This window comes from Bombus flavifrons, chromosome 10 (assembly GCF_040668555.2).
Source record: "Bombus flavifrons isolate JBK064 chromosome 10, iyBomFlav1_principal, whole genome shotgun sequence".
Lineage (NCBI taxonomy): Eukaryota > Metazoa > Arthropoda > Insecta > Hymenoptera > Apidae > Bombus > Bombus flavifrons.
In genome coordinates, this window is record NC_138451.1 from 10069297 (window position 1) to 10080906 (window position 11610).

The 11610-nt window shown below is 28.7% G+C and overlaps 3 protein-coding genes across 8 annotated transcripts; 2 read left to right on the forward strand and 1 right to left on the reverse strand.

The window, feature by feature from the left end:
- Window positions 1-32: 32 nt before the first annotated feature.
- LOC138183914 (hippocampus abundant transcript 1 protein) lies at window positions 33-8302 on the forward strand. Of its 3 annotated transcripts, none has more exons than XM_069121460.1 (8): window positions 33-342; window positions 3289-3513; window positions 3735-4136; window positions 4214-4435; window positions 4632-4915; window positions 5057-5360; window positions 5436-5571; window positions 6063-8302. In XM_069121460.1, exons 2-8 carry the CDS (start codon window positions 3379-3381, stop codon window positions 6167-6169), a joined length of 1590 nt encoding a protein of 529 aa, XP_068977561.1. In that variant the 5' UTR covers window positions 33-342; window positions 3289-3378; the 3' UTR covers window positions 6170-8302. The 3 variants fall into 3 exon arrangements, with proteins under 3 accessions (XP_068977561.1, XP_068977558.1, XP_068977559.1); XM_069121457.1 differs by having other exon boundaries at window positions 34-342; window positions 5436-5592; XM_069121458.1 differs by lacking the exon at window positions 3289-3513 and having other exon boundaries at window positions 35-342; window positions 5436-5592.
- Window positions 8303-8348: 46 nt separating this feature from the next.
- TBC1d7 (TBC1 domain family member 7) lies at window positions 8349-9798 on the reverse strand. 3 transcript variants are annotated; one of them, XM_069121488.1, is made up of 6 exons: window positions 9652-9723; window positions 9510-9538; window positions 9189-9435; window positions 8814-9098; window positions 8611-8740; window positions 8349-8531 (listed from the first exon to the last, which is right to left on the reverse strand). In XM_069121488.1, the coding sequence occupies exons 1-6, from the start codon at window positions 9684-9686 to the stop codon at window positions 8445-8447; spliced, it is 813 nt and encodes a 270-aa protein (XP_068977589.1). In that variant the 5' UTR covers window positions 9687-9723; the 3' UTR covers window positions 8349-8444. The 3 variants fall into 3 exon arrangements, with proteins under 3 accessions (XP_068977589.1, XP_068977590.1, XP_068977588.1); XM_069121489.1 differs by having other exon boundaries at window positions 9036-9098; window positions 9189-9538; window positions 9652-9798; XM_069121487.1 differs by having other exon boundaries at window positions 9189-9538; window positions 9652-9798.
- A 107-nt stretch (window positions 9799-9905) lies between these two features.
- Window positions 9906-11407, forward strand: Csl4 (exosome component 1 Csl4). 2 transcript variants are annotated; one of them, XM_069121504.1, is made up of 6 exons: window positions 9906-10043; window positions 10125-10314; window positions 10385-10500; window positions 10720-10968; window positions 11044-11125; window positions 11180-11407. In XM_069121504.1, the coding sequence occupies exons 2-6, from the start codon at window positions 10278-10280 to the stop codon at window positions 11290-11292; spliced, it is 597 nt and encodes a 198-aa protein (XP_068977605.1). In that variant the 5' UTR covers window positions 9906-10043; window positions 10125-10277; the 3' UTR covers window positions 11293-11407. The 2 variants fall into 2 exon arrangements, with proteins under 2 accessions (XP_068977605.1, XP_068977604.1); XM_069121503.1 differs by lacking the exon at window positions 9906-10043 and having other exon boundaries at window positions 10118-10314.
- The last annotated feature ends 203 nt before the right edge of the window (window positions 11408-11610 follow it).

The window sequence follows — 11610 nt, forward strand, 5'->3', positions numbered from 1 at the left end:
ATGCTACACTTTCGATTCTATATTCATTCTAGAACATATTGCATTTGCCTGATGTAGTCTGTAGTAGTCTGCGGACATGGTTAACTGTGGTTTGTAGCATTATGTAGAATACGATTACAAAGGCCGACTTAAAAGCTTATAACGCTTGTTTGTGTCCGTGTGAGGCTTTAACCAGAAAAAATGACTCGCACAGTGTCATCGAATTTTTAGGAATTAATGAAATTGAAAAAACGGAAGAGTCTGTGCGCGCAGTGCGTGAATATGCCCGCCAAGGTCTCAAAGAAGGTCGTGGGCATGATCGTACGAAGCCGAAAATTCATTATTAAGGATGGGGTCATTACGGTACTGAACACATTCAGTTTAATACCTATTAGATTTTTAAGTTACACCTTCATCTTTTTCTATATATGTTTTCGATGATTTCGCATCGGAAGTAAGTACGTTTTCGTTTCGGTGCATGACAAACTCTTAACGATGAATTTACTTTGTGTTTATCTTCTACCAAGTAGTGCGATAATAGTGGATTTAAAGATTAAAATGTTTCTCAAAGCGCGACTTCGACTCATTCAACTTATTCTCAGAAGCAATAGGTACAAAAGTTATGTGAGTTTTAGCGTAATTGCATTGTAATTATAACACTGACACATGGCTGAATCTTCATCTTCATTCTTTATACATTACATATTAGTAAAATTCATTTTCACATAGAGGATTGTTATAAAATACAATTGACACGTTTTTCATAGATAGTTTTGAATTTTTCTTCAAAGTACAATGAAACTTTGTATGCCTTTATTTCAATCCTGTATCTCTTATGATTTTTGTTTCTTAACTGGTCAGAAAGATGCTAATTGTAATATATGGTAATATTAATAATAAACTTGTTAACAGTTAAATATAATGTATATTAAACTATTTAATCTTCTGTTCATTTCTAGTACTTTATAATTAATGAGGTACTTAGAACCTGCAACCAGCTTCTTTGTTTCATTTGTTAATTTCCTAATGTAGCTTATAATGTTTTTCTGGTATGAAATATATAATAGTACTACAATTCTTTCAAATATACTACATTCTATTTAGAACATTATTCAACATTATTTTATAATTGTGAAATTAATTTTATTTAAATTATACCAATTTTCTATTTCTTTTTATTGCTTTTGATTAATTTCTTTTCGTGACTAATTAGAATTAGCTAAAATAGAAGCTTCATTGCTATCTTTTCTAATACAAAAAAGATAAATTATATCCTGCATAGTTTATGAAAAACTATTATAATATAATGCTTTTATTTTATATTTGATATATTGTTGTTACTGTTTGTGATAAAGTATCAAGTCAAAAATATATTTCAATATTATGAAATACACAGTACAAAGAAATAAACGATTAAATGTTTAATTTCAAAATAAATGTACTTGTACAAACAATATAATAACCTATAAATTCTTTATGCTTTACACTAGAAATATATATCTTAAATGAATATAGGAAAATGTTTTATGTTTTTAATACACTGTAGTTATTGAAATAATAAAACTTCAAACTATTAAAATGCAACATATCATTATGATCATGATTTTTCAAGGAAAACATAAAGCGCATGTTTGTGAAAATAAATGTATTTTATCTTGGTTTGCAATATTTCTGCCTTTTATTAGAATTGAATTAAATTGTTAGTTTCTTTTTATTAGAGTATTATTATATATGTACAGGTCCTTCGAATAATATCGTACTTGCGCATATTGATCAGCTGCCAGTAATAAGTTGATAAGAACAACTAAGCTTTTCGTACACGAAATGAGTAATGAGAAAAAGACTATGTAAAATTTTTCAAAGTTGGACCGTTTTTTGTTTCCAAGTGTATTATTATGAACATACGACGAACGAATTATCGGTTCGTTACTAAATTTTTAGGTTAGATTCAATCTAAAGCTATGACGAAAGAACAGCTACTATGATAAAAAGTGGGGGGTTTGGTGGAAGAGTTGCAATGCAGTGATTCAGGTTTTTCTTCAAAAAATTTCTAATAATTCTATTGAAAAATATAAGAGTGGACAGTAAAAAGATCAGGAAATTATTAAATAGATATGTGGTTTCAAGAATCTTAAGTGAAGAGGTGTTGACAATAACTTATAGTACCAAGAAATATTAAATACGGGACGAATTACTCCACCTCGATCTGTCAGTCTTTATTACCGATCATACCATTTTTTAATGCACTTTAATATAATACTGTGACTTGTACAAGTTTTACGAAAAGTTGGAATGTTGATGAATATTTCGCGTGACAGCTCCCGATGATACAAAAATCGCATGACATTATGCTGAATGATAGTTTTATTATGAAAAACTTCGCCGCACTACTGTCAGATAACAAATCGGATCATGTTTGACGAAAACATGACAGTTTTTCTTAAAAAAGGAGAACAGTTTAAGAAGAAATGTTTAAATGATACTACATAAAAAGAAAGAAATCCCGGAGATTTTAAGAAATTTAATCTGTCAACAATGTAGTGCTTTTTAAACCAGCTGCCCTTAATAGCTACAGACTACAATATGTGATAAGAGAATCCGAATGTTTTGAAAATCCTGTATACAGATAGAAGAGTATATTTTTAAGATGGTCATACACAGATATTTTGTTCAATGTTAATGATTTTAGCACAATATTTTATGTACATAAGGAATTTTGTGTCTTTATATTGCTGAGAAATGTAAAAAGAGAAACAAAGAAAAGTACACTTTGTATGGATGGGAAAAAATACATAAAATTGACCAAAAATAAAAGTAATGATGCTAAAGGATATTTGTAAAATTGTTTAAATGATGAAGATCAAGTTATAATAGTGAATGGGTCATACTATGTATTTCTAATATAGTTTTTAACTTTTTGTTAATGGCACAAATTATGATAATAACAGATTAGTATTAATAAAAATAAGAAAGAAGCTTGTTGCAATTAATAACTCAATTATTTTATATGTATATAGTTGAGGATAATACAATCTCTATATAAACCATAGGAACATGCAAAGATTGTATTTTACTAGGCAAAATGATATTTGTGATATAACAAAATATAGATACGTAGAATTTAAAACTAAATATATTAAAAAAATATTCACAAGGAAATGCAATAAAAATAGAGCTTTCAATTAGAATTAACACATAAATGTAATTAAGAAAGAACTCAATAATAATAAATAACTATTCGTGAAGATTAGGTTGAATATTTGGAAATAAAAAATTGATATGATGCTAAGTCAAGGTTATTCATTACAGTATTATATGGATCTGAACAACTGATAAATGAAATATTGATAGAATCATAAGTATGGAAAGAAATATATATAGTAACACTTCTTAGGGGTCATGCCCCCTGGGGCAAAAGGTGGAGCAGAGGGCCTGGGCCCCTCCTGTTCTGAAATTCACAACAGCCAAGAACATGCTATTGCTAAACTCACACCTTCTCTTACATTTGCTCAGCAATGCTACAGACATCTTAAGGTCAGCTGTCACAATTTGCAAAGTGCTTATACTTTTTGATAAATCCAAAGAAACTTTTGATATTGTACTTTTGTAAAAATGATCTTTTTATTGTTTCATATTTATTGGGTATAGCAAATAGATATCATGGCTGCTTATGAACTGTGTATACATACATTAGTAGTATACACATATTTTGCATACAAAGAATATTTATATATTTTATTATTTTTGTTTTACAGAGTTCCGGTATAGGAGAGGCAAGTGTGTACCATGCTCTGGTTGTAATATTTTTGGAATTTTTTGCATGGGGTTTATTAACCATGCCTGTTATTTCTGTATTAAATATTACATTTCCAAATCATACGTTCCTGATGAATGGTTTGATAATGGGCATTAAAGGAATCTTATCATTTCTTTCTGCACCATTAATTGGTGCCTTGTCTGATGTATGGGGTCGAAAATTCTTTCTACTCATCACAGTAGCCTTCACATGTGCACCGATTCCTCTAATGAGCATTAATACATGGTGGTTCTTTGCTATGATCTCCATCAGTGGTGTCTTTGCTTGCACATTTTCAGTGGTGTTTGCATATGTTGCTGACGTTACTGAGGAACATCAAAGATCTCCAGCATATGGTTTAGTAAGTATTTTATTGCAAAATTTATTATATAATTCATAGTATTTTATACCGTTTTCTTCATAAATTTATTTTATTAGGTATCTGCAACTTTTGCTGCAAGTATGGTAATAAGCCCAGCATTGGGAGATTATGTCATGAAAGTGTATGGAGAAAATCTTGTGGTTGCATTAGCAACAGCTATTGCAGTGTTGGATGTGTTTTTTATATTAGTGGCTGTACCTGAAAGTTTGCCTGAAAAAGCTCGTCCACCAGCACCTATTTCTTGGGAGCAGGCAGACCCCTTTGCTTATCTTGGAAAGGTAATTTAAAATATCATATATAAAAGAAGAATCGACCCAAATTACTGAATTTATGTCAAAAAATAGATATTTTCACTATTTTAGAAGTTTTTGTATTCTATTTTAAATAGGATGTTTAAATTAATTAAAGATACTTATCTTTATTTGACATAATAATAATTAAAATTAAAATATTAATATAATTTTGATATTTTAGGTTGGCAAAGATTACACTATTTTAATGTTGTGTATTACTGTGTTCCTGAGCTATCTTCCTGAAGCAGGACAGTATAGTTGTATATTTGTCTACTTGACTAAGGTTATGGGATTTACTGCTTTAATGGTAGCATTTTTTATTGCTGTGGTTGGAATTTTAAGCGTTGGCGCTCAAACTCTCTTGGGTGTTTTGATAAAGACACTTGGCAGTAAACATACTATAATGTTGGGCCTTCTATTTGAGATGTTACAACTCATGTGGTTTGGCTTCGGTTCACAAACATGGTAATTTTTTCTTGTTCATGCTTACAAACTTTTAATTTGTGAAGTAAAGTTTCAGTAAGACATTACTTATATTCTATTACAACTTGGTTTTGATAAAAATAGAATTTTATGAATTCTATTAGATATTTCTGTAATTTTAAGGATGATGTGGGCAGCTGGAGTGCTTGCTGCTGTGTCAAGTATTACATATCCTGCAATCTCTGCGTTTATATCCATGCATTCTGATGCAGATAAACAAGGTTTGGTACAAGGCATGGTAACTGGAATGCGTGGATTATGTAATGGTCTAGGGCCAGCAATGTTTGGAGTAATCTTTTATCTTTTTCGCGTTGATCTCAACGACAATTCTCCTTCCCTTCCTGCAAGGCCATCTCCACTAGATGAAAATAATAAAACAGGAACTGCCACGCAACATCTTGATATTATGCCACAAATAGTAACCCAGGTAGATTTGATTAAAAGTTAAGATATGATTATAGTTAAATTGATATAAGTACTGCAACAAAATCTATATTTTCAGCTTGTACCAGGACCACCATTTGTGTTTGGTGCATTACTTGTGATATGTGCGTTACTAGTAGCTGCATTTATACCTGAATCAAACACAATGCCAACTGGTCCATTACATCATCCATCCACCTCCCGGAGGCTCTCCGGTAAATACGCATATCAGAAATGTACGTTAAAGGTTGTCAGTTATGTTAAAATTCAGATGTATTTTTGGTGGTGGATTTTATTGTAAGTCAATTTGGATAACAATAGTAGCCGAACGATGGTACAGTAAAATATGAAGATCGTATATCAATTTTATAAAAAGGGATACCATAGTAATCTTCGGATAAACAACCGGGAAATGGATTTGCTCGTAATTAATTTATTAAGATTGGATTTTCTCTTTAATAGATTTCGTTCTTTACTAGCTGTTTCTCACCAACAAAACTTGAATCTTTCATTAACATCACGCTTAACATATAAACAATGTGATCGCATATCCGGAAATTATTATCTTAGCTATTAATATAATTAAAATACATCTATATTTTATGTAACACATATGTAACTCATAAAAAATATCTTGTATGTTATACACACGTGTGTGCACACGTTTATATATACATGGTTATATTAAGTTTTGCTATGATTTAAGGTTTATCCTTGGATGTACATTATGAGGGAGACAAATTGGGAAGCGGGAAAGGAAAAATAGGACCGCTGTCACCTCTAGTCGACAATTGCAACTCTGCTGCTCTATAGCTGTTGTAAAAACAAAGATGAGCTACAAGAAAGAAGAGGGACACGTACCTTTGTGATAAAACTCTATCTTTAGAGAAACGGTTACTATCAAGTGCACCTACTACACAAGGACTTTAAAAAAGCTGTCTATATTGTATTATATTATATCTTTAAGTCAATAACTGAGGTTATCTTAGGATTATCAATCCACTTAATGTTTAGGTTACGAAAAATTTTACAAGCAGTGCTGTTTTAATGACATTTAGGTTGAGCTAAACATTAAGTTCGATCGTTTTAGGTATATTTTGTTATATAAAAAGTTAAAATTTTACATTTAAAAAAAAAGGAGATTGTAATATTATCTTATACCAAGTACCGGACACCTCATTCATTCATTCTGATTCATTTATCAGTGACTCCTGGTTTGTGTAGCTTGCCAATGCATAAAACGATAAAACGAATGAAAGTTGTAACCAGTATTTTTACTAGATTTATAACGTAAAAACTCTATAACTTTTTATGTAAAAACTTTTTTTATAATGTATGTTATTCATCGCTTATTAGGATCACATAAGAGGGACAACAATTTTGTATAATTTAGGCAAGAGCACCTGTTACTTTGATCACCAGCATTATAAATTTTCAGTTTGGGATATTTTCTGACATTTTTGTGAATCGTCTTTGGAAAACAAAATCTTATTTATTTGCGGATGTACTTTGTCTCATTTTTCATACATTCCTTTGTTTTAAGCATATCTTTGAATTAACGAAGAAAGAAGAGTGCAATAGTCGCGAAAAAAATGGAAAGACGTTGTAAATGAAACTTTTACGTAGTTGAAATAGAGAATAAGTTTCCAATCGCATATAATACCTAGTAAGAGTTAGCTGATGTTTGTAAAGTACGTTAACTATCTTTTTTGCATAAATATTTATTTTAATAATTAGACATCAACAGAATGAATTCAATGGCCTTAATCAGAAAGAAAAAAAAAAAACAATTTATATGAAATTATACTTTGCCATTTGAAGGCAATGGTAGATTTTGATTAAGAATGTTATGAACATTATTAGTCGAATGCTGACGGCGTTACTCAAACGTTAAAATGTGCATGTTATAAATTGGAGTCATTGATGTTAACAAAATGCAATAGTGTAGTGTATTTGTGCATTTTACTTGTACTTTGAAAGAATTAGTGTCTGCGGAATTATATGTGCATTGCCATAGTCCACATAACTCTCTGAATTTGAAATCAACATTAGAATAAATTTCGATGTTGCGTTAAAATTTGCATAATACTATGTTTGTTTTATAACAAATGTAAGACTACTTCGACATATTCGAAATGAAATTAGCTTTATTGTTCATAATTTTGTTCAGTATACATGAAATTATAACTGTCATTCGTTACGAGATAATTCACGATAAAAGAGGATGCTCAAATCCCATCGAAAACCAAAGAACGACTTAGTAGCAGACATCCTATTCAAGAGTTGTAATATTAGAAAACAGTAGGAACTCATGAAATTATGGTGCAATGCGTGAGCGAAAAATAAAATTTTGTATGATTTCACTTTTCTCCAAGAATGCTATTTTTTAAATCAGGAAAGATGTAAATAAATCATCATATATGGTTTCTTTTGTAAAAATTCGAAAGAAGGGCTAATCAATTCATATGAAATCTTAACCTCCTCAGTACTATTCTGTTCCTTGAAATTGCTTTGGTATTGAGAAAGTGTTATACATATCTTTTTATATCTCTTTGTTAAGGTAAGTCGTGGAATAAAATTCCATTACAACTGCACAACATAAATATATATGACAAGATTATTATATCCGATGATAAAAAAATATGTAAAACAAATTTTGAGAATATATGATAACTTATTTGTGTTAAATTTCTTGGAGAATATAAGTATAACATGCAATAATTTTATATTTCTGCTTGATTTGAAAGTTATTTATTAAAGTTTGCTCTTACACACAGAAGTACATCAACACTGTTGTAATATAACATTGCAAAACAAACAAAAGAGTCACAGTATAAAAAACAAAGTCTAGTTTAAGACTTAACACCTCAATAAAGTAAGTAATTGTATATGTACAATGTATGATGGATGCATTAATAAAATAATTATTTTTAAAATATAAGGAAACATGTTCTATACATATACAAATATTTATATTTAAAAGAATTAATGGTTAAAGTTAAAAGTTACTTTATACTTTGTAATTTATAATATAATTGTTTTGATACAATCTTGCCCATAAGAGGAAGGTTTTAATTTCTTAAATAGTTTATGAAATAGTTGTCAGTGTTGAACCACTCTGTTGCCAAGATTCAATTGCTTTGTTAACAATTACTTCAGATGTTTCTTCTGTTATCTAGAATAAAAATATTTGTTTATAAACAATTGTTATAATTCATACTCGTATAAATAAACATATATAGATATTTCCATACATTGGCAATAGTATCTAAAATACCATCTATATTTTCACATCTCAATAAAAGTCTTCTTAAAGTTGTTAGGATAACTACAGTGACAAAGATTAAAGTTCTATATGCACCTACAGCTATTTTATCCCATATTCTGTAATAAATAGATCATTTTTTACAATTATATATTTCTTATTTTTTATTTAAAGTATATTAAATATATATACTTTGCTATAGAACCATTAGATATTGTTCCTGCAAAGCATGAAGAAAACCAAATGTCATATGGAATATTGTAAAGTGCTTCTATTTTAATAAGATGCTTGTACAATTCTGGATCTTCTCTCTCTAACAAAGTATAAGTACATTCTTGTAATCTACTGATTTCTTTATGGAATTTTTGTACTTGATCTAAAAGTCCACATAATATCCAATATGTGTCTACTAACTTTTCCTCATATGAATCTATGTCAACAATATGCCATAATGTTTCAGCCAATCTGTTCATAGCTCTAAAGAAAATATAATTATCAATGAGACAATAATTTAATAGATTATAATTAATAGCTACATTTAGTAAAACATGAGACTAATGTTGATACCTGTGTAAGGGAACTTCTAATTGAGTATTCATGTCAAGTTTTGCTCTTCTAGTGCGCAATAACCACATAGTAAGGAGCATTAAATGAGGTTTTGTATAATCATCCAAAATCTTCGTAACCTTTAAAGCTTTTTGTAGATCTTGAAATTCTGCTTTTCTCTGACTTATTATAAATTTATGGCTATCTATATAAATTGGTATCACATCCAATAATACTTTCCAAAGAAAATTTCTATATTTAGTAGGAACTGTAAATCGCAAGCAGAATTGTTTCAGTTTTGCTTTATCCAAAGGACGCTCTTTAAGTAATATTTCTAAAGACCTTTTTTCTTCGACACTACGAAATCCCACCTATATTTTGATTATACACTTGATTAATCACATTCATAATTAGTGTTCTATTATTTATAACCTAAGCGATAAGAAATGTTACTAATACAAATATTTCACGTAAAAATGCATACTTTTTCATAATAAGACGAGCGAAAATTTCGTTCATCAGCCATTTTCCAATTAATAAATTTCAGAATTGATATACTATTATTTGATACTTAGAAAACATAAAGGCTTTATAAATTATTTTCACACATCTTCCTTGAATTTAAATGTTAACATTAATTTACAAATTTATTTCTTACTACACAAACGAGATACACCTATAATTCTGGCCATTAAAACCTCATCTGTGATTATAAATATCAATTTTTTGAAATATCATATTTTTCTGTTTATTAAATTTATTCTTTGTTCAACGAGTCAACGAGTGTTCTAACAAATTAGAAGAAGTAAATAAATTCACGTGATCAAAATCTAGGGGAAACAGAATCGAATTCACAAATTTAAGATAACATAAAAGGTTACTTTTTTAAATATTAGCTTTTTAAGTAGAAAAGTATAAAATATATCAAACTTTTTTAATGCAAATTTATCCTTAAAGATCATAATTTATTAGTAACTACCAGCTAATAATAGTATATTTTACATTAAATTACAATAAATCGTATATAACACAAACTATTTACAAGCTATGTTTATTACTTCATTGGCACATTACATGCATGAAATAAATTAGTTTTAATCTTATAACAATATGGATAAAGATAAAGACATTATCGTATGCGTGCCAGGTAATTATATGTCCAACATGAGTGAGAAAATTATATGGTTAAAGAATAAAAATGGAATATTTTTCTATAGGACAGAGGTTATGTGTCTCTGACAAATTTAATATTGCTGGACCAGGAACTTATGAACAACAAGGCTATATCTATTCGAAATTAGTTGGTGTAGTAAAATTAATACAAAAAGAAAATGTGAGTAAGGAATTAAAATGATTTAAATAGCAATACAGATTAGACATTGTTGGATATTAGTCAAACTGTGTTTCATTATGAAATATCTTTATTGTAATTGTTAATTATTAATTACATTAAATATTGTTCAACATTGAAATTTATTATATAAATTTCATATATTAAATATTAAATAATTATTTTTAATAATAATAATAATAATGATATATTAAATTTTAGATTCGTACCATAGAAGTCCATGGAATAACAGAGCAAAGCATTGTTCCTGCACCTGGTGATATTGTAACAGCTATGGTTACTATTGTTAATCAAAGATTTTGTAAATGTAGTATAAAATGTATAGGTGACATTGTACTGACAAGACCTTACAGAGGAATTTTAAGGAAAGAAGATGTTCGTGCAATAGATAAAGATAATATTCAAATGTATAAGTGCTTTAGACCTGGAGATATTATTCTTGCAAGAGTTGTATCCTTGAGTTCGTTTGCAAAAAAATATGTTATTATTGATAAAATTTTGAATAATTTCCTATGCATTAATTAGATGCCAATGACAGAAGCACATACTTATCAACTAAGTACAGCAGAAAATGAATTAGGTGTAGTGATAGCACATAGTGAGGAAGGTAAGTAAATAAGGGTAAAATTATTTTCTATTCTTAATAATCTTCGTGTTACAGGTGTAGCTATGATACCCATTAATTGGACACAAATGCAATGTCCTAAAACATTGCGAAAAGAATTCAGGAAAGTAGCAAAAGTTGTGCCAGAACATGTAGTTGCAGAACAATAATTTAATACCAATTTAATATTAATCATTTTTCCTTTTATTATATTTGTTTATTAAAAAAGATACAAAACAAATAAAATAAAGCATCATTTTATATACACAATTGTCATATATATATTTTTAATATTTAATTTATTCGAAATATTTATTTATAAATAAGTAGCTATATAATAGAGATTAAGTTGATCAGTAGTGACTTACCGAGTGAATGACCACGACAAAGAATGTTTTGTATTGTGTAAAATAAAAATTACAACATCAATTCCGTTTTGAGGGAAAAATTGTAAATTATTTTCATATAAAATAACAAATTTTTTGAGA